This window comes from Eumetopias jubatus, unplaced genomic scaffold, assembly GCF_037043125.1.
Source record: "Eumetopias jubatus isolate StellerSeaLion01/CBP00866 unplaced genomic scaffold, mEumJub1_p1.0 scaffold_10, whole genome shotgun sequence".
NCBI lineage: Eukaryota > Metazoa > Chordata > Mammalia > Carnivora > Otariidae > Eumetopias > Eumetopias jubatus.
In genome coordinates, this window is record NW_028274816.1 from 72,115,612 (window position 1) to 72,137,892 (window position 22,281).

The 22,281-nt window shown below is 48.6% G+C and overlaps 1 protein-coding gene across 1 annotated transcript in view; it reads right to left on the reverse strand.

The window, feature by feature from the left end:
• Window positions 1-4,955: 4,955 nt before the first annotated feature.
• LOC114197857 (heparan sulfate glucosamine 3-O-sulfotransferase 3B1) overlaps window positions 4,956-22,281 on the reverse strand; it is a 39,454-nt gene continuing 22,128 nt past the window's right edge. Inside the window, exon 2 of the mRNA XM_028089059.2 lies at window positions 4,956-9,186. Within this exon, the coding sequence (XP_027944860.1) occupies window positions 8,568-9,186 (619 nt within the window). The 3' untranslated portion in view covers window positions 4,956-8,567. The remainder of the gene's footprint in view (window positions 9,187-22,281) is intronic.

Sequence of the window (22,281 nt, forward strand, 5' to 3'; positions counted from 1 at the left end):
CTGTTGTCTTCTGATGGTTAAGGGAGTCCGAAGCACAGCGCGACGTCATGGTGGGGAAAGGCTACCCAAAGGTGCGAACACCACCTCGTGTGGTTCACTGGGGTAACCACGGTTAGAGAAGACCTCCCTCACTAAGGGACAAACTCATGCGGATAAGGGTGCTGAGATCTGAAAGATGAGTCTAAGTTAGCCAGGCAAGGACTTGGGAGCAAGGCATCCACACAGAGAACTTGGCTTCCCCCCCCCGGAGCGAGAAGAAGACTCTTGTGGTTGGAGCATGGAGAACAGGAGGAGAGGGTTTAAAATGAAGCTGGTAGGTCTTCCCGGGCAAATTAATGAGATTTATCTGAAATAGAGTAGGAGGTTATTTAAAGGTTTTTAGCAGGAAGGGTACACAGTCCAATTTGAGTTTTGAAAAGATTCCCCAGAGTGTTGTGAGCAGAACAGGCCAGACGGAGCAGGGGGAAGCGTGTGGGAAGCCAGGTGCAAGGCGACCACAGTAGCCCAGCGAGACGGGAGGGTAGCTGGTGCCAGGGGTGGTGTGACAGAAGACAGGAAGAAGTGAAGAGACTTGGGAGGCTTTCTGATAGTTGCCATGGCAGGACTTAGTGATGGATCGGACGGGAGGAATGTGAAAGAAAGAGATGCCAAGGATGACTCCAAATGTTCTGACTTGAGCGCTCCCGAGCCAGTGGGATCCGGCCGGCAGTTGCCAACTGGCTGTATTTATTCACGGCTCTCTTTGCCCTCTGCCTCCATATCGCCCTCCATCCATCACTTGGCTACATCCTGCCAGGTGTGTAGGTAACAGCCTCCCTCTCCGCCGCCCCAGATCAGATTAGGGACTCCTGTCATATTGTATTCCAGTTGTATCCGTACACATCCTTCAACTGCTCCCTGGAACGTGAATTCCTTGAATCAGGAAGCGTGGTGTGTTTAGGGTTGTGCCTGGAGCAACAGTAAGCACTCCATAAATATTTATTGAACGAACGAGCCGATCTCTGACTCCAGCCTCTTCTTGCTCCCATTCGTATGGAATATCATATCCAAAATAAAGGTCTCTGAGCATCCCTCCCATCAGACGCCTCCCCTTCTCAAGGAGCTCCGGAGACCTTCTGTTGTTAATTACTGCTTCCGATGGAGTCTTGGTGTCCTCTATCATCTGTCTTCTCTTGCTAGATAGATGGAAAGAGAAAGCATGCGGAGCCTAGGTGTTTTGAGGTCAGGATTCCGCAGAGGAATTATAACAGCTTCTATGCAGCGGTGGGGGGCATGCAAGGTCGGGAGGTATTGGGGGCTGACAAGGGAGATGTGAAGGAGCCTCTAATGCCCTCACGCAGCTATAGGGGCAGAAGAGAGGGTCTTCCATGGCTTTTAGCAAACTGCACTGGGGTCCTTAAGTCCCTATTAGTTCACACACAAAAACAATACCGTTGCACGGAGAGAAGTTCTCAAATGAGGAGTGCAGGCTTTGAGCCCACAGATACGTCTCCACAGCCAGCTTTGCCCCACGAGGCTGCTCTGTCATCTTTCACACCTCGTCATCATGACAATGGGTGAGAACAGAAAAATGAAACTGGATGCTACTATTAGGACCTGGAGGTTTAGAGCCACTCGTTATAACTGGGAACGTGATGGCCAGATGGAAGCTCGAGCCTTAAGACACTGGGCTTTTGGGAGTCAAATGTGAAGGATAAGAAGGAATCATGACAATCAGAGAGGAAGTGCTGGGAATATACTGTTGAAGATTGAATCTAGAAGGTAAGGTGAAATGGGGGGGATTTACATGATGTTAGCTCTCCTGTATCAACCTATCATTCCACTCTTGGGAGTATGTTAGAGAGGACAGCATAGGGGCTGCCTGAGAAAAACAGGACCCAGCAGAGTGAGGGAAGCCAGGCAGCCATGGCCACTATTTGAAATGCAGAGAGACCTACTTTGTGAAAGGAGACCCAGAGTTGTAAGGGGTGACTCTGCTTAGGAATTGCCTTGGTTGGTGAAAAGTCGGGTACAGAAGACAATGTGCTTGATTAGAGATCCAAGGGTCTCTGGTTTCAAAATGATAGGAAATGATATGATGTCTACGCTCTAATGCGGTGATGCTCAGATTTCTGCATGAATCAGAATCAGCTGGAGAGCTTGTTAAATCCTGCATTTCCCATTCAGTAGGTCGATTCAGGTGCCCGAGAATTGGCATGCCTATCAGGTTCCCAGGGGATGCTGATGTGGTCCAGAAACCACACTTTGAAAACCATGGCTTTCAAGCTTAGCTATATGTTGGAATCCCTGGGGGAGCTTTTTGGGGTTACATCATATTATTTTGAAATGTCTTCCAGCTTTATTGAGATATAATCCACAAATAACATCATGTAAGTTTAAGTTACGCAACACGTTGATTTGATACATCTATAGATCTCAAACTGATTCCCGGCATAGCTGTGTAATGGTCATTTCTTCTTTGTGGTGAGAACATTCAAGACCTACTCTCAACACACCAGTGAAGTATATAAGATAGAGTATTATCTGTTATAATCCCCGTGCTGAACATTACATCCCCAAACTTTTTAATCTTATAACTGGAAGTTTGTTCCCTTTGACCAGTATTTCTCCATTTCTCCCCCCACCCCAACCCCCGGTAACCACCACTCCACTCTCTTGTTTCTCTGAATTTGTCTCTTTTAGATTCCACAGATAGGTGGCATCATGCACTTACCTGCCCAAACTTGAGAACAACTGCTCTAAACTGCTCTCTGGTTAATGAGTAGATTTTAGGTTCATTTTATTACCTTTCTGTAGAAAAAGCAGAAAATCAACGGGATGGATATAAAGTCAGGTCGACATTCAAGGCTCACACATACTTCTCATAGTGGCGTATACCTAGGTTTGAAGGAACAGTTCTCCATAAGGATGCCGGCTGTTGAAAACCAAATGTTAATGATTTGTATCCCCCCTGGCCCGCTAGCGTCTTTTGCTTGGGTGGGGTGTTTTTTTCACGGCCTTCCCAGAATGTTAGGCTGACTTCCAACTCTGGGCTTCTGTGCAAGATGTTTTCTTGGTGTGAATCATAGTGTTTTCCAAAATGCGAGAAAACCCAGAGTGCTACCAGAGAGTATTTGGGGGGTGCTCCCATTTTAGGCATCCCTGGACTCAACACCAAGTAGCATTGGGTAACTCATACCCTCTTCGATTCTTACCCTTCAAGGCAAGATGGTAATTTGCTAAGCGCGAGTCTTTGCCAGGAGTGACCATCGCCAGGAGCAGCGGGTGAGAGCCTACGGCAAACCTGGCTTGAGTTATATCTAGCTAGAAATTAGTAGCAAGGATTTATTTTTGTTTTGTTTTGTTTTTCTCATTTCTTATCGTTTTTTTATTTTATTGTTATGTTAATCACCATACGTTACATCATTAGTTTTTGATGTAGTGTTCCATGACTCATTGTTTGTGCGTAACACCCAGTGCTCCACGCAGAACGTGCCCTCTTTAATACCCATCACCGGGCTAACCCATCCCCCCACCCCCCTCCCCTCTAGAACCCTCAGTTTGTTTTTCAGAGTCCATCGTCTCTCATGGTTCGTCTCCCCCTCCGACTTACTCGCCTTCATTCTTCCCCTCCTGCTATCTTCTTTTTTTTTAACATATATTGCATTATGCAAGGATTTATTTTCATTGTATTTACTTTTTTTGATTACCTCCTCTTTATGGCAAGAAATGATGGCTTTTCACCTAAGATTGTAATAGATTCCCTTTTTAAATTAAGCAAAATCAAAGTTCTAGTTATACAGGATGAATTAAGTCCCAGGGACAACGTATACCATAGTGCCTAGAGTTACCAACACTATACTAAATACTTAAAAGTTTGCTTAGAGGGTGCATCTTAGGTGAAATGTTCTTATCACAAAAAAATAAGATGGCAGGAGGAAACTTTTGGAACAGGTGGATGTATTTATGGCATTGAGAGTGCTGACGATTTTATGAGTGAACTCTTACCATGAAACTCTTCGGGTTATATACGTTAAACATGCATACTTTTTGTAAGCCAATCATACCTCAATGGAGTGGCTTCAAAAATATGAAGTCAGAACTCTCGGGTTTGAGTCTTAATCAATTTGGTAACAGCTACTCTAAACCTCAACCAAAGGTATACCAAATTAAAATAAATCTCAATGGAAAATTGAAAACAAAAATTAAGGAAAATACAAGAATGAATCAAATGTTTATGATAGTAAATAATCAGGGCGCCTGGGTGGCTCAGTCGCTTAAACGTCTGCCTTCGGCTCAGGTCATGATAACAAGGTCCTGGGATCTAGTCTGGCACTGGGCTCCCTGCTGAGCAGGGAGCCTGCTTCTCCCTCCCCGCGTCCCTCTCCTCCCCACTCGTGCACTCTCTCTCCCTCAAATAAATAAATCTTAAAAGATAGTAAATAATCATCGTACAAAGTGTGTCCCATCAAAAGAAACAGAAGATCTCTTGGTGTGAGCTAAAGTCATGGAAACATCATCTTGTCTAAACACTTTTCAACTCTGTCTCAAGGATAAGGGTCTCCATTCAACTGTTTATGTGAGATGAGAATGTTACCATTATCCAAATAGCCCAGCTATCAATGCTCTGCTTGGTCATACTTGTAGTACACCCCACACAGGGCAGCTCCCCCCCACCAGCCAGGCTAGAGCCTGAGGCACCCAGAGCCTGCAAGATATGGTGACCGTGGTGTTCTTGGAAGTTCTGTGCATGCTCCTCCAAGGGGGCAGGGGCCTTCCCACTGATCTCAGAGCCTTCAGAGTCCTTTACAAAAAATTGCCCTAAATATTTGCAGGTTAGTTACATTTTGAAATCTGCCAAATCAGCCTGCCCTCCTCAGAAGGACTCCGTGTGCGCACACAGGCATGTGATCAGTTAGACTCAGCACTCCCTCGTCCATCCGCAACACACAATAAAACAGAAGAGCACTCACAAGTTGGTAAAATAGATTTTATTTGTTCATACAAAGAAATAGTATGAATTACCAGAATTTCTTTTTCCTAGAAACATCTTTCTCTGTGTAAAATTAATTTGTGTTATACATAGGACAAAATACTTGTTTTAATTCTTTTTGTACATATTGGCTATTCTAACATCCAGGTTATAGAAGACACACGGCTAGAATTTGCACCGTATTTCAGATTACTGGGCTGAATGAACTCAGTCATAAATTAATGTTACAAAAGTGAAAAAAAAAATCTAACCACACCTTTCAGTTTAATTGACCATCCTTCTTGAGAAACTGAAAAAGAAAAATGACAGACGTCTGTGTCAGCGTTTGAGATACACGCTAAGTATTTCTAAGTCTACTGGAACCTTCCATTTTCCTTTCTTATGTAAATATCCTGGCAGGATCTGAAACTGTTTCTCCGAAGGCCTAAAATCTATCTGTCACTCAAAATGACTTCCAAAGAGAATCCCATGAAAAAGACAACGTCTCTTCCTCTGTCATCCAAGTATTTATTATGCAGTCACTATACCTAAATACCTTTCCAGGTACCACCTCCCAAGTTACCGAACACCTCAAAGCAAGCACGGGGGTAGACCGGGGCAATAAAAACTTCCAATTTCTTGTTTTCGTTTGTTAATCTTTTTGTTTTTAACAAGCAAATGAAACGGAGAGGGATAAAGTACCCCCAGTGAATTATCAAGAGTTTTTCCTGTAAACTGGAAAAAACCCAAAGCGTGCACAGGGACAAAGTGCCAAAACACGAACCGGTGTTTGTCTTCTAGCAGCTAAGAACTCGAGCTGGTGGCCTTGGAGATTGCTAGAACAGGAAGAAACTCAAGGCTGAATTGTACGTGTTGCCTAACTTCTGCAGGAGGACATATGCACCCCGGCTCAATAATAACTATCACATGACAGGGTGTAACCGTGGGGCAAATGCCGCGTCTGGCTGGGTCGCGAACTGTAAGCTATCAGACCCCTATGAAGAGATGCATGGCAGCTTTCATTTATTTATCTTCTACAGGAAAACGTGTTCTAGTCTGTCCTTGCCAATTATCAACATCTGTTTGGATTCGAGGATTTGACCCAGAATAGAATCTTGACTCACTTCAGTGTTCATGACTCAGTGACCCTCCTTCTATCTGGAGATTTCCTGTTTCAGTTGTAACGCAGGGAATAAACAACTTAATCAAATCTGTCCAGCTTGGAAAGACAACAGGGACCCAAAGGGGAAGGAAAAGCGCATGCATGTTTTCCTACTGCCTTGTCGCATACCCTTCGCTGCACTTTTTCTGCAATTCTACATCATGAGTCCTATCGGGGCGTGAAAGAGGCCAGAAAGTGGTCGGGGCAGGGTTCCCGTGGAGGTCGTGGATCCTGGCTTTTACTTTAAGCGATGTTACCTTGTAACTGGAAAGAGGCATCCTCCGTTTTATTACAAATGAGCTTTCTGACCGGAAAAACGTACAACCCCTTAGCACCCTAATGCAGATGTCTCGAAGCCCAAGCAGCAAGAAGGGAGAGAACCACGCTAGGATTATGGCATTCCCCTAAAGGCAGCTTCTGTACTACTTGGTAGAGGCAGTCATTAAGCTCTGAAATGAACGGAGCCATCTGAGGAATAACGCATGGAGCCTCAGTGCCCACCCTCCTGCCCAGAACCCACACGATGATCCCGATTGTTTTGCTGCTCAGTGTGAGCGAGCTAAGTCTGGGCTCAAACTTGTGGGCGAATACAAACCAATTACCAAACAAGGCATCACTCTAGGACCGGTGACATCGTGATCAGTTTTGAAAGATGAATTATTTCTCTCTCTTTTCATACAAGTTCTCTTGCTCAACGGGGCAAGTTCTATCCCATCCAATGTACAAAAGTGTCTTCGTAAATACCATACCCCAACCATCTGGACAAAGTGTATGTCTTCCCACATAAGCCTTGGCGCAACTATAACTCAAATGAAAATTCTTGTCTTCGTAAATATCACACCCCAACCATTTGGACAATGTGTGTGTCTTCCCACATAAGCCTTGGTGCAACTATAACTCAAATAAAAATTGTCTTTGTAAATATCACACCCCAACCATTTGGACAATGTGTTGTGTCTTCCCACATAAGCCTTGGTGCAACTATAATTCAAATGAAAATTCTTCTATGGTAGAAGCATTCTGGTTTAGAAAACAGGATAAAGTGAACATGTTCATTCTGTAATATTGCTATATGGTGACCCCGACTGCCACAAGCTAGCCGTCAAAAATAATCTCTAACTGCTCTCTCAAGAGAGGGATGGAGGGGAAAGCATTCTGCATCAGCAGCGACGATGCTGGAGACCCTTCTCCTGGGACCTAGCTCAAACAAGGGACATCTTCATAATTGTTAGGCTCGGCGGCTGCCAGTCAACAACTTTCTTCCCCCAGCCTGTCTGTTCAAGAGCCACTCTTGGTGCTCGCTGTCTGGTTGTTGGCGACAGACTGTCTTGTCAGTCTGTGATGAGCTAGGAATTCCAAGGAGGCGAATTCCAGACATCAAGCAGGGGGCCAGGGACTTGCTTCTTCTGCCGGGCCGCCCGTCCTTCTGGTGCTATTTTGGCTTTTCTCCCCACTGAGGTGGTCCATCTAGTACTGGGATGTGCCCCACATGGGCTGGCTCGGCACCCAGCAGCACCTTGAGGGGGCTCTGAGGGCGTGGGATGCACCTGACCCCTCCGGGTCTTGACACCCGGCACCCATGGGTTTGTGCCAATGGTTCTGCTAGCCTAGGGGATTCTTTGGTGTGTCAGAGCAGAACTGTCTGCCTGGAGGACCGAGCATGGTGCACTCGTGCAAAGGAGAGGTCGTCTTTAGTTCTAAAGCAGCACCCAAGCATCTCACACACGTGACCTGGGAAAGAGGAGCTATAACATCTGCATACACTTCAAGCTGCTTCAAGAACCAGGGACCGGGGCAGGAGAGGACGCAGGGCTCTCTCTCAAAATCATAAGCTGAAGTAAACGGACCCTGGGACGCAGACTCCAGAGAGGAGGCACATGTCCCTACAAAGGTAGTGACTCCCCCGCGAGCTGAGTAGACTTGGGGGGAAAAGCCTAGTGCTGTGGTCTTGCCTCGACGTCCTTTGAAATGTCGACACACGGGCAGGAGAGGCTACTACATGAGACATGACCTTGAGGGAGCCAAGCTGCTGGGGCAGCTGGGCGCTCCTACGAGGTACGCGGGCAGGGAGGGAGGACCGGAAGCTGGACTACAAGACCCAAGACACAGGGAGATGGCAAGTGAATTCAGACAGCGATTGAAGGCTGCATACCCGTAACAACAAAAATCTCAAGTTGTGCTTTTCTTCTCTTTAAATAGAATGGGTAGGGGCTGGGGCGGGACGGGGGGGGTTGGAAGCACCATCAATCGTGAGGAAAAGAAAAGATTAAACACTTTGGAATGTTGACAGATTATGAAACTAACTCTCTAAAGAGTGTGGCTAGGCAGCTGAGTGAGTTAATTGCTTATGAATTAAAAATAAATTATTATAAAATAGATTTCTGTACATTTTACATACATATAACCTCTCTCGATACATAAGCCAAGTGGTAAATCACACGGCCCCAGGGCCGATCAATCCCAGCCGAAGTCCTGGCCGGTCATCTGGTAGAACTTCAAGTTGAACGGCCGATAGAACTCGCGCAGCCTGCGCACCACCTCGCGGTCGATCTCGGGGTGGGTCCTGCCCTTGGTCTTGCCCAGGCAGTGCGGCTTGCTGCTGCCCTCGGCCTTCTTCAGGCAGGGGAAGCCCTTGGTCTTGTTGAAGTAGAAGTGCTTGTCGGTGATGATCCTCTTGAGGCCCAGGAAGTCCTGCACGCGGCCCAGCTCGCCGGCCGGGTCGCTGATGAGCCGCTCCCCACTCACGAAGAGCATCTGGCTGATGGGGAAGTGGCGCAGCCAGTGCTCCAGGTGCTTGGCGTAGATGCCGATCTGGATGGCGCTCCACGACGTGTCGATGAGGCCCGTCGTGCGGTTCTTGAACGTCAAGCTCTCGAAGGTGGGGATGTCGGGCCGCTTGGACAGCGTCTGCGTGTAGTCCGAGATGGCTCGGGTCACCGGGTCCCGCACCACCACGATGAGCTTGGTGTCCTTGGACATGGCCGAGATGCGCGCGGGCGCTTCGCGGGTGACGAAGTAACTGGGTGTCTTCTCCATGGTGATCTGCCCCTCCAGGGTCCTCGGCATCAGGTCCCTGAGGAAAGCAAGCAGAGTAAAGTCGGCTCAAAAGCTGACACCTCTTTGGCCACACGTATCAATGGCAACACTGCTCATCCTTGCTGCCTCTTATTACAGGAAACAGTGCTAGAAACGTGAAAACATGTAAAAGGAATTTCAGAGCTGAAAGACGCATTTACGTCCCATCTGAAGCTTGGAGGCCAGATACTATGTGCAATAGGAAGGCATCTATCTTCCACCGAAGTAGAAACAGTGAAATAGGAGTTTCTCTAAATCCTCTCGCGGGGGCCACCTCTCCCTTATTTTTCCCGGTATCCAGTGTTTAGACTGCCCTAAACAGACGATGTCAGAACACAAAGGTCCTTGACCTCTGGCTATGTGCCCTTCCTCAACAGCAGCACGTCGGGCTCCCAGAGATTTTGCTGTCCAGGAGTCCTCACCAGCCTGACTCCATGTGTTCACCATGCCTGGGCCCGCATGCACTGGGAACGGGAAGGAAGATGTCCCCCCCCGCCCCCCAGCTTCAACACAGTGACCGCTGACAAAATGCCTTTACCGCGAAAAGCACACCCGAAGGCCACCAAAACCAGGTGAAATCAGATGGAAGCATAAAATGATACAAACTTGCCAAGAGGAAATCCCCGAGACCCAACTCTAGAAGCTTCCAAAAATACTTTATACTCCATTTAAAAAAAAAAAAAAGGACTTGTATGATCTCTATCACTGCATTCATTTAAGCCAAAGTATGCAGACAAGGGCGCCTGGGTGGCTCAGATGGTTAAGCGTCTGCCTTCGGCTCAGGTCGTGATCCCAGGGTCCTGGGATCAAGTCCCGCATTGGGCTCCCTGCTCCTTGGGAGCCTGCTTCTCCCTCTGCCTCTCTCTCTCTCTCTGTCTCTCATGAATAAATAAATAAAATCTTCAAAGTATGCAGACAATACTGTTAAGACCAACAGGAAATTCAGGCCATGATCCCCACGCCGGAAAGCCGTGAGTGAGCGCGGATAGCAACACAAACGGACGGTGGAAGGTTGTGCCTTATTTGCTCTCTGAACTTGAGCATTCTACCATGCAAAATGGGAAGAGCGTCCACCTACTTCATTCAGTGGTTATGCAGTTTGTAAAGCCAGAGCCAATAAAGCTAACAGCTACGGGAAGAGCCCTCAGACATCAAACCACCTGGGTTCAAATCCCAGCTTTGCTGCCTATAAGCTGTGTGATCTTGAGTATCTTTCTTAACCTCTCTGGGCTTCTCTTTCTCCTCCGTAAAAGCGAAAGTGATAGTACCCCCATCATGGAAGTTTAATGAGGAGTAAAACAATGATCATACTATGATCAGAACACGGCGGACACGTGGTCTGTAACTGATATTTACTAGCTTTGCTACCACGATGATGGTTATCAGCATTATGGTGTTCAATCCACAGTTTATAGCACCTGGTAGGACAAAGTTGGGCACCTGTGTGCACACTAAAAGGAAAGAGATGTGTTAACTAACTGGAGACTAAGTTTTGGTCACGGATGCACAATTTTCCACTAACTATGGGATTTAGCAGTTTCTGACCGCTTCCTCTATGGGCCCGGGAATTAAAAAAAAAAAAAAAAAAAAGACAATTTCCACATCACTTCTGACCAAATATTTACCTCTCGGTAGGACATCCAAAACTTCCAGCTTCGAGCCACCCCTAATCTACTGAGACCACAACTCTTCTCCTGAGCACGTTTATGGAAATGATGATCCAAAGTTCTATCGCACGAGCCAGAAAGGGGCCACACGCTGGGGGGAGCTCCCTCTTCCCAGCAAGTTAGAGGCAGAAGGTTTTTCCCTTAAGGAAGACAGCCTCGCAGTGCCAGAGCCATCCCCGGCTTACGCTAAAGCTGGATTGACCCACTTTGCCCATTAACCACTTAGGTGAACGGAGCAGTCTCATCGGGCTAATGTGAGTGAGGATTAAACAGAGTTCCTGGCTCTCAACCGATTTCGCGTTTCACCCAGAAGCAGGGCGAGTCTGATAAAGTCCCAAGGTTTTTTCCCCCACGTTAAGCCATCTGCCACCACGGTCTACAGGAGTTGAATATTCAGAATCAGAGTGCTACCACCATGACTAGAAGAAATCCAACGCCCCAAGCTCTCCGCAGGTCCTACAAGGGGGTAGGTGCAGGGTCTATCCTCAGAGAGTCCGTCTGACCCAGCATGGGCTTTGAGATCAGGCTGCTGGGTTTGACTCGGCATCCCCACTGACTGATTGTGTGTGACCCTGGATAGGTCCCCTTACCCGCCGCCTGTACCTCAGTTTGCTCCTCTGAACCATGGGGAAAATGATGATGTCCACCACTCGAAGGTTCTGAGAGGACTGCCCAGCCAGCATTGGTACGGAGCTTGCTGGTGTCAAGAAAATGTTATCAATTATCTTCTGTTCACTGCACCCGGGAAAGGACGTGAGGGAGCAAGATCCACCAGGAGTAAGAAAACAAGGAAGAAAACTGGTATAAAGGGAAATGGGAGAGACTCACTGTCCTCTGGTCCAATTCCCTGAACTGCGGACCGAGTTCCCGAGCCTGACAGCCTGCGGGGCACCCAAGCATTCTGGGTACTAGCTCCAAGGGAGCCCTCTCCCCAGAATGGTCTGGAATTTGCACCCACGTGTGTCAGAGAGCACTCAAGGGGCCCCAGGTATTTCTTTGACTGCGCAAATGATAGCCAGGGGACTCGCGCTGAGAGAGAGAGAGACTGCTCAGCCCTTGCCCACGGGAGGCTCTCAGCTGCTGTCCCCTTCGCGTGCTTGCTTGCTTGCTCTGAGTGGCTGACGGGTGAGATGCACAACTGGGTTTCTCCATCATTTCCCCCAATGCCCCCTGAGCCTCCTCCGCTGGCCTCCAGGGGCTCTTCATGGCGGGCCCTGGGCTCAGAGCCAACAGCACCCCAGCATACCCCTGTGGATCCACTCAGTGGGGAACACGGCTTGGGAACTGTGTGGAGAGCCCCCGGCACCGAACCTTTCAGCAGTTTACAGGCAAGTCCCCGTTTCCCCCCTCGGCTGCTCTGCTCCCCTGACCCCCAGGTCCTGGAATAAAAAGTCTTTCCCATTCTCTTCCTGGGCCCCTTCAGCAGTGCAGTGTCCTGCCCCAACACTCAAAACCTCTCTGGGCAAAACTGGTTCCAAGAAGAAAAGATCAGCACATGGCCAAGGGCAAGACCCCTCATGCGTGGGCCCTGCGTGCCCCTCCCAGCAGCCCCAGGCTGGCTTCCCCAGCCAGCAGGGAGGTGGCAGCTTAATTGAGCCACTCATTATGAAAGCCAGTTTCTCAAACTGATCATCACAGCTAATAATTATACAGTGCTTGGGAGCTTGCAGAGAACCTTTTGCACGCAGTATCTGATTTAATCCATACAACGAGCCTTTGAGGTAGGTCTTGCAATCCCCCACTGACTAATGAAGAAACAGGCCGAAAGGGAGAGGTGGCTCGTGTGGAGGCAGGTCACCGGCCTGCAGATGGACAGTTGGGACGGAGACTCAGCCCCCTGAGGGCTCTCCTTCCTCTTGTCGTGGTCCCTTCCCCTCAACCTCCCATCTCCGCTTAATACGATGAAGAGCTCGCAGAGGCACACACCTGTCCTCTCTTTAAATAGACACCTGTATTTTTTCTTCTCTCTCATAGATTAGGATCTTAATCATAGGCATTTCGGTGCTAGAATCAGATGACTTACGATCATACTTGTTCAAATATGAGTCAGATTTCAAAACAATAGACCTCTTAGGTTCACATTCTCCGGCAGTTAGCTGCATTAAACGGGGCCCAGAATTTGAGCGATGGTGGGAACAGTGGCCCCGAACCCTGGTCCCCTCCTTCCCTCTTCATCAGGTGGGCAGGGACACCTCTTCGACACCTCGTGGCACATGTCACCCTCGGGTGCTTGCGATGCCAATGTGGCTAGGCTGGAAGAGGCAAGTCTGAGGAAGACATAGGCTTACACCCATGAAAACTGCCCTTAGGACAAGCCTCTGAGAACCTGATCAGACAGGATCACCCACGACAGAAAGCAGAAACGATCCCTCTTCTTTACTGAAACCTAAGCGGGTAATGCAGGCGTGTCACCCCATCAAAACCTGAAACCCGGATGAGCCTGGAGGAGTATCGCAGGCTTTCAACTTGTTTGCAGATATTCACAAGAAAGCCACGTGCCACGTCCTGGGGCGGCTGCTTTCATCGTGGTGGCACATTAGCCTCATCTAGAATGTTCTGAACTCCATGCCTGGGCCCTATCGCAGACCACCCCCTCCACCCCGGAATCAGGCCCTCAGTGTGTGGGGCCCCAAGTCGTCAATCGTTCAGATGATCTTCATGTGCAGCCAAGATCGGAAATCATTATTCAGTGGGACCTGTCATGCACCTGTCGTTTCTTCTGCTGCTGATTGTGTGTATGTCAGTGGAGACAATGTGCGGGTAGAGAGGGCCCCGTGGTCAGAAACCATTTTTCTTCCACAAAACAATACTGGGAACCAAACGGAAGTTCTTCCGAGAATCCAAGACTTATTTGTGTCAAAGGCTTAAAGTGAAGTCTCGAGGTCCTACAGACCAGGTCCCAGGGTAAGTGAGGGTTCCCCCTGACAGCTTACACGCTGCAGAGAACCCAGCCATCACAACACATAAAATACGGTCCAGTTTAATGCAGAGAGAAAGAAAGATGTTTGCTGCCCACTAAACACACATGTGCATAGAAATACACACGCGCACGCACGCACACACACACACAGTTACCAAACACAAATCGGGCCGCCCGTGGAACAAAATGAGGCAAACTGAAGGAACCCGAAGAAAGACAAGGCCAGATCATCCGCAGCAGAAGTTAGCATCAACGTAAACAGAAGACAGGAAGACAAACAAGTGAAGAACAGCACCAAAGTCTGTGGCTCCAAATGAACCAAAATTCTCTCAAAAAAAAAAAAAAAAAAAACAAAGCAAACAAACAAAAAAACCAATAACAACCAAACCCCCCAAAACCCATGAAACCAAGATTAATTCATGTCAAAAGTGACCGCCGGGCCCATTCCGGCTTGTCTCGTCAGGAGGCGGCGTGGGTGAGGAGTGATGGGCCAGAATCAGGTCTGAGGATTTAGAATCTCCAGCCCCCAATGGACGCAGAGCTAACCTCCCTGCCTGCACCTTACCAGACATCGGAGAAAGTGAGCCCACCACCTGCAGCGTCACCTTCCCCCTGGGGGTCGGCGGTTGTGGTCCCAGGGCTTTGGAGAAGCACAGAGTTCACAAATGAACACCCCCAGGTCACGGCCTGGCTGTCCTGTGTCCCTGCTTTAGAAAAAAACAAACCTTCAGGCCTCGATGAGCAGGAAATTCGCCTGAGCCAGGGAAGCCCTAAAAAGCCCTCGAATGCTGATGTTCTCCAGCAGCCAATGTGGCCCTCATTTGCCCGCCCTGTTTCTTTCTCTCCTCGGCCGACACCCCTGCTCCCGTGGTCCCGCCACTGAACTCCTTGTTTGAACTGGCAAATGACACAACAATAAAAAGGCAGATTATTGAAATGGGTGTAACCTCAGTACAGCCCAGCAGATGCTGGAGACGTTTATGCACAGCAGATGCGAGTGAATTGCATTTGAGAGAGGAGACAAAGCTGTAAGCCACAGTGTGCTGGGGAGGGCCCGGCTCCCACTCAGATCCAAGAAAACCAGGAAACCGGGGAGAGCCGAGAACATTCGGCCTGCCCCCTTTCTCCTCCCCCACCGGCAGGAAGACGAGAACGTCCTTGCTTGGTTGCAGAAATACCCCATCTTCTGAACTCTGACAAAGACTTTTTTTCCCCTTCTTTTTAAAAATTTCTTTTTAACTTGCATATAATAAATAAATCACCCCCAGTGTCCAGCTCCGTGCATTCTGACAGATGCCCAGCATCGGGTAACCGCCAACCACTCCCAAATCTGTCCTTGAGCGGCCCCTTTCCAACAATGACCTTGGGGCAAGCTAAATCCACAGGACAAGCCCTCTTATGAAAAAGGCCACAGGATGCCCAAATCCTTGTTCCGATACTGGTTTGAGGAAAAAACACTGAATGAAATCAGAAAATGGTTAATAGGGACTCAGTTATTTGGACATAACAGATACACTGTTGCTTTAAGGTAGAAAAAAGTTGTTTCCATTAAGGTCTCTGTTCTGGTTCTGGTTCTGCTCCTAACTGGCGTGGTCCCCCCCAGCCATACCCCTGACTTTCTGGGCCTCAGCTTCTGGTCTGGAAAGTGAGCTCAGCCAAGGAGGCGGCCATGCTCTGCTCATTCAGATCAACTCCATGACCGACCATCCCGGGTCTGCACAGGCCAGGAATCTGACTTTAGCTTTTCCTCGAAGAAGCCCGAGCCCAGCCTCTGAGAATTCAACACAGAAAAGCGAAACAAACAGAACAATCTTTACAAAGAGAGGAATCAAGAATTCTAGAAAGGGGATGTCCCCTCCGCCACACAAAAATAAAATAAAAACAAACCACCGCATTCGTAGTCGTGCACAGTCCCAAATCTGTCCAGGAAACAAGGACATCGCCTTCAAAAGGTAAAATGCAGGTAGAATACCACCTTATAAACCCACAAGCATCAGCTAAAACTCAGAGACACTGGAACCCGCAGAGATCAGGGGAGAGGAGAGATGAACAGACGGGGGAGCAAGGAAGGTTTTTAGGGCAGCGAAAATTGTCTACATGATACCATAATGATGGGTTCATCAGTTGCAACAAATGTTCCTTTTTGGTGGGCAAGGAGGATGGCGGAGTACACTTGCACTTGGGGGGGCAGGGGTCCGGGGGCAATCTCAGCAGCTTCCCCTCAATTTTGCCATGAAATCTAAAACTGGTCTCAGAGTGAGGAAGAAGCCAGACCAGCGAGAAGGAAAATGGAGGCTCAGCACAAGCTGAGTGCCTCAGTTTCCCCATCACAGGGAGGCCAACTTGAAGGGGCAGGAAGGGCAGCTGGGGGCGAGGGGAGGGGTGAGCAAGCTTCAAAGCTGCCAGACAGTCCTGGAAGTGAAAGTCTCTGGCAGGTGGCGGGGAGGGGGTGTCTCCCCCGAGGTTTCAGGGGGCACTCGGTACCCCAGGCCAAAGTGTCAAACCATTTGCAAGAGAAAACCCAGGGGCGAGAGAAAGCGGACTCCGCCGGGTCATCATGGCCCTAATCACAGGCGTCGGTGTGGTCAGAAGTGTGGGGCGAAGCTCCTCCTACCCTCTCTGAAGGCCTGTCTACCAACCCTAAATATCCGGCGCCCCAAAAACCTCCCCGGTGTCTGTCTACCTCGTGACCCTGTAAATCACAGTGCACCTCCGGGGGTCAAACACACAGGAACAGCAGCCTATCCCTCCCCTTTCCTCTCCTACAGACACAGACCGGGCACCCGGGGACCAGGAAGGAGCTTCTAGAAACCCTGACGGTGGACATTGCGGGAGCAGCCTGAGTAACTCGAACTGTGGGTTGTCACGCTGGGAGGTTTCTTCTCTAAAGCTGCTGGCTTCCCCGGGGGGGGGGGGGGGGGGGGAGAGGCAGGATGAGGGGGTGGGAGCAAGATGTGTATCAGCTCGGGCCCCCTCCTTATCTGGAACCTTCTTCCTTTCCTAGGGAGGCTCAAAGCCCACCCATTCCGAGGTCCCCTTCAAAGAGCCGCACCTCCATAAATAATTATCTCCATTTGAGGGAGATGTTTGCATATCAAAGAACTCCTTGGGGAGGGTTTAAAATCTGTTGTTCTCAGTGTCTCCTCTCCGAAGCTGGACCGGTGGGCGCTGCCGGAAGTGATGTCATTATTCATTATAAAGTTTCCTGGGCCTTTTTCCCCCCCCTTCCTTTTATTTTATTTTTTTTAAGATAATAGGTAGAAAAGAAAAAAAACCTAACAAAGGCTGGACTCCCCAGACCACCTCCTCTTACCACCCTTCCCTCCTCTCCTTTCTCCGCCCCCAACCCCCACTGCAAGGATTTGGCCTCCATTGTCCTAGAATTTCAATACTGCTCAGAAAATGAAAAGCCCCTGAATGCCATAAGGGGGTGGGGCGCAAAAGAGCATCTCGCTCCTCTGGGTCAACTCAAGATGCCTTTTATTTTGGCAGAATCCTCTGTTATAGACCCTGCTTCACAAAGGCCCGAGTTCCTGTTCCTGGAAGGGGCTGGGGGGCGGGGGGGTGGGAGGAGGGAGGGTTTCAATTAAAAGCTAATAGCCTTTTGTGATGAGCTCTCTGGGGCATTGCTCGCGTTTATTGGACCTCACTGTGTGCTGGGACCAATCCTGTGAAATCAGAGTAATCTGTGTCCCATTTCCCCAGAAAAAAACAAACAAACAAAAAATTTTTGATCACTGGAAAGAAAGAAAAAGAGTCTTCTGGGAAGCAGACGTTTTAGAAAGTACATTCAGCCCCGTCACGGGGCAGCGGGGCGCGGGAGGGGGACACGGACCAGAGGACCCAGAAAGGAGGAAAGTGGGACATCAGAATCCAAATGCAGGAAACCCGGGGTTTGGGCTCCGATCAGCACCGGCTTCCGGGGCTGGCACAGGCTGCTTTTCCCTGGGACAGGAACCCAGCAACCCAGCGCCAGCCGGGGGCAGCAAAAGTTTGTAAACAGGACTCCACCCAAGAGCTTTTGAAGCCCTGGGCACTGCTGGTCAACTGAGATCTGAGATTGGAGGAAAATCACTACCCCCTACAGGGAAGCTGGGAGAGAACCCACAGGGCAAGGGGAGGGGGCTTTCTGGCCTTCCGTGAAAGCCCAGAGGACAGGCGCACCTGAAGCTCTGGGGTCTGGTCCCCGCCCTGCCCCTGACAAGAGCCTAAAGCCTTGGACTGGCACTCAGAGCTTTGGGCTCGGTTTCCCTGTATATGCAAGTGAACGGGTTTGGTTTAACAGGATGTTCTTCAGCCCTAAAATTCTAAAAGATGACCCTTATGCTATCACCCTCTCCCACACCACCCCTATTCTACCTCCTCCTTCAGCCAGCAGTGCTTTGAGGCCAGCTGGCAGGGGTGAAGTAGAACCTCTGCGGATAGCTTCATGATCCGTAATATACATAAACTGCATCTGAGGGGCGCCAGTATAGACCAAGCCCTGGGGTGTGATTCAGACAGAGGCCAATGTTAAAACGTGCCCTGAATCTATGCACCCACTTGTTAAGTAGCCTGGTACCTGGGAGAGTAGAAAGAAAAGCAGGGTTCAAGGTCAGGCTGTGTGATCCCGGGCAAGTTGCCCAACATCTCTGAGCTGTCTTTCCTCATCTGTAAAATGGGAATATTTATCCTGCCTAGTTTACAAAAATTTAAAAAAAAAATTCATATGTAGTTTGCAGGTGAGTAACCCCTTAAAGCAGCAAAACCCTACCCAAGGGTAAGGTGGAATGGAATGAACCCCACCCCACCCACATCTACTCTGTATTATCTCCTTTGGCATATGGCCCTAGATATTAGGGTTATTTCTAGGAAAATACTGCTAAAGAAAAAGAAACACCAAACTGGTTCTCAAATTCAAAAAGCTTATGTAAAAAAAAAAAACAAACAAGTATTGGAGGGGTGCCTGGCCGGCTCAGTCGGTTAACCTTTGCAGCTCTTGATCTCGGGGTTGTGAGTTCAAGCCCCACGTTGGGTGTAGAGATTACTTAAAAATAAAATCTCTAAAACAAACAAACAGGTATCCGAAGGAGTCTTGGCTTCCTTTAATTCTTCACTTGTGCTACGAAGGATCTCGTATTTGGACATTCCTTCCTTATCCCCTGGTAGGACGTTGGAGAGAAAGGAAAACTGAGTGCCCCTTCTTGGGTTGATTTCTCTAAATGAATGTGATGATCCAAGCCAAAAAAGAACGGGAAATGAGGCCGTCTTTAATAGGAACACAACCTACACGGGAGGATTCTTTCTCTCTCTTTTTTAACACGGCAGAGAATGAGGTTTAGGAGCAGTGGAACAGCCACAGTTTAGGGGCCGGGGTCCCTCTGAGGCTGATGTAAAGAAACCCAACTGGCCGAAACCAGATCTACGTGAAGACTTGATGTCATCGGTTCCTTTCCTGCCTCCCGGCCAAGCGGCCCGTAGGGGGTTTGGGACCACAGAAATCCCAGTCAACTCTTGACTTAAGTCCAAGACGAGGGCTCCATCCTGTTCTCCGCTTCCCTTCTACTCAACGAACAGAACCCCGTTTTAGGGTGGTTAACTGAGAACAGTATAAAGTAAATGAGGTCCATAAAATTCCTGAGACGTAAGTTTAAGTGAAGCTAAGCTAAAGGGAAATGAGCACAAATAAACCTCCCTTATCACAGGCTTTAAATAGCTCAAGAACGTCAGAGAAGAAAAGCAGTACTTTTCCACCCAGAGAGAACATCCAAGGGGGTCTATGCACTTAGAGAAACTGCTGACAAAGAAAGAAACTGCTGATTCTTACCTTGGACTCCTTAGAGTCATCAGTACTTACTTCTTCCTGGTTGGTTTGACCCAGGGCTTGAGGCTGACAAAAAGGTGTCTCAAGGACATCAGTGGAATGGCATTGCCAAGGGAAACTCCAAGGAGGCCCACCAAAGTCCCCCGACCCCACACTTTTTGGGAATCTCAGCTCGGGAAGTAATGGAAGTTCACCAGAGTCAATTTTCAGCAGGAGAAAAAGTCCAACCTCCCCAAATTCTCAGCCATTCCTTGTCATGGTCAACCATCTTTTTTTTTTTTTAATAAAAACTCAATAAATTCGGAAGAGATGAGAGTCCGCCTTGCCTGTGCGTTTCACGTCCAAAGACAGGAGAAACAGAATGTGCTAGAGGCTGAAGCTACACTCCCGTAAGTGTGTCCCGTCGTGATTTTTTTTACCTTCCGTGAGAACTTTCTGGGAGACGATCCTGCCTGACTGGTGAGTCTTAAAATTTCCCGCAATTCTCTGCTTTAGACAAAGCGTTCTCTCCCCCGACCCAGCAAGGCCCACAAGGGAACCAAACTGTAAGCACCAAGCAGATCAAATAATGAAATGGTTGGTGACAAAGCTGCTAGGAATTACCAGGGAGATTAGCCTTTTAGCCCGCGTTAGCCTGAGCAGAAAACCAACCCCGTAACTATTTCTAAGCCTGATTGACGATTTCTAACCCTAATGACGATTTCTAAGAACAAAACATTTGGTGGAATCTTACCGCCTTCCATGTTTCGTTTTTATCTGTTTGGGCTGTGAATGTTCAAGATTTTTATCTTCAAAAGAAGACACTAGACCAACAGCAAAACACGGGGCATAGGAAGCACTCGAGAATAATGTGCTCCATGAACACCTACGAGAATGAATGGAAGGAAATGAACCAGTAAGGCTTGATGCTAAATGACTGTGGAGGTCACAGTGCAAATATGCAGAGACAACTGGGAGTACCCTGGAATAATAAATTAGCACCGTTTGGCCCAGATTCAAAGACGGTGATGATCTCAGTATCCCGACGCCCCAAGTTAGTTCTAGAGCAACATTTATGTATGATCACACCCATGACATTAAGTGACACAATTATACTAGGAGGCTAGAGACACAAGGAAGGTCTTGAACCAGAATGCCCAGAGATATGCGAGATATCTATCATGCATGATTAAGGAATCAGTGATATGGTGGGTATGTATCATTTGTGGGGAGGATTCTTGCCCTCCAGGGGCGTACTGTGTATTTGGAGAGAAATTTACCAACGCACAGGAAGGTTACTGACAGATACCGTATGCTTGGCTCAAAGTGAGAAATGTGGAGAAGCAGCTCCCAGACAGTGTGTCCTTTGGAACAGCTGAAGCTTCCTTGAGCTACTCCCATGGGTAGGTGGAAGTGAAGAAGTCAAGGAGAAAAGACAGCGAAGTTTAGTAGCCTAAGACAGTGACTGGGTCATTTAGCCTGGACTGAAGACGTCTTTTTGGAGCAATAGTGAAAAATCAGGTTAGAAAGACTGGAAAATGGGCTGGCTGCCCCTTGTCCGTGCTGCCCAGCCCTCCACCCAGCGCGTCCCCAGACAGCCTTCCAAATGCCAAAGCCAGCAACCTTCATGGCCTCTCAGGATGCGGAGCATGATGTCCTAACTCCCTGGCAGGGCCCGAGGCCTCTCTCTGAGTGTACCCCATGTTCCCCACCTCCCTTTGTCACCCCTCCCCCAACTCTGCATCACCCCAGCTGTGGGCAGGCACCTGCACTTCCCCGAATGGGTCATGAAGTTTCTTGCTGCCACCCCCTCCCATGGACTTCCCACCTTCTAGAATGTTCTTCCCAGTCCTCCTCCTAAAAAAATTTCTGTGGCACTCATCCCTCCCCAATTCTGGGTTAGCAATCCTTGCTCCCTTCTCATGACCACCACTCTCCCAACACCCTCCTGCAAATACACGTACAGAGTTAGCATCACGTTTATCTGTCTGCTGTTACAGTGCTCAAGGGGGCTGAGAACTGGACTGGGCCTTATTTTCACAGTGGCAGAACTAAGCGGCTGCTCGATGAACGAAGGGTAAGTGGGTAAATGAACAAATGCTAGACAGACGTTGGATCTGATCTGAGGCAATGAAAAACCACGTCAAGTGTAGGAGGTGAGTGGCACAAAGATGTGTTAGGCGCATGGCAGACTGCTTCCCAACAGCACAAATTTAAACAGATTTGGGCTCTGTGAGCCTCCCTAAAGACTGATAGGAGAAAATATAAAGAAATTTAGAACGAGCAAAAAAAAGACTACCAGGTGTCTCCCAGGGAAAACTGCATCTTGTAGAGCGCTTCCGTCCGGTTCGCTGACTCTAGGCTTTTAATGCCTTTGAAGTATTTTGCAACTCTGTGAATCATAAAGAACAACACTGCAATGCGATATAGTTCTTGACCACAGGCATGCGGACGAATGCTTTCTGGTGGGGGGCTCTGTGGATTTCCCTCTCCACTTCCCACCACTTGGAAAAAGAGGTCAGTTTCCCACCCTCTTGGAAAATCCATATCAACATTTCCTTATTCCAAGTGAACTTAGGTTATTTTGACTTCTCCTGTGAACCAATGGTAACACCTGCCTGGTTCTCTCATTAATAATGAGTGAAACAGGGGTGCCTGGGTGGCTCAGTCGGTTGAGCATCTGACTCCCGGTTTCGGCTCAGGTCATGATCTCAGGTTGTGAGA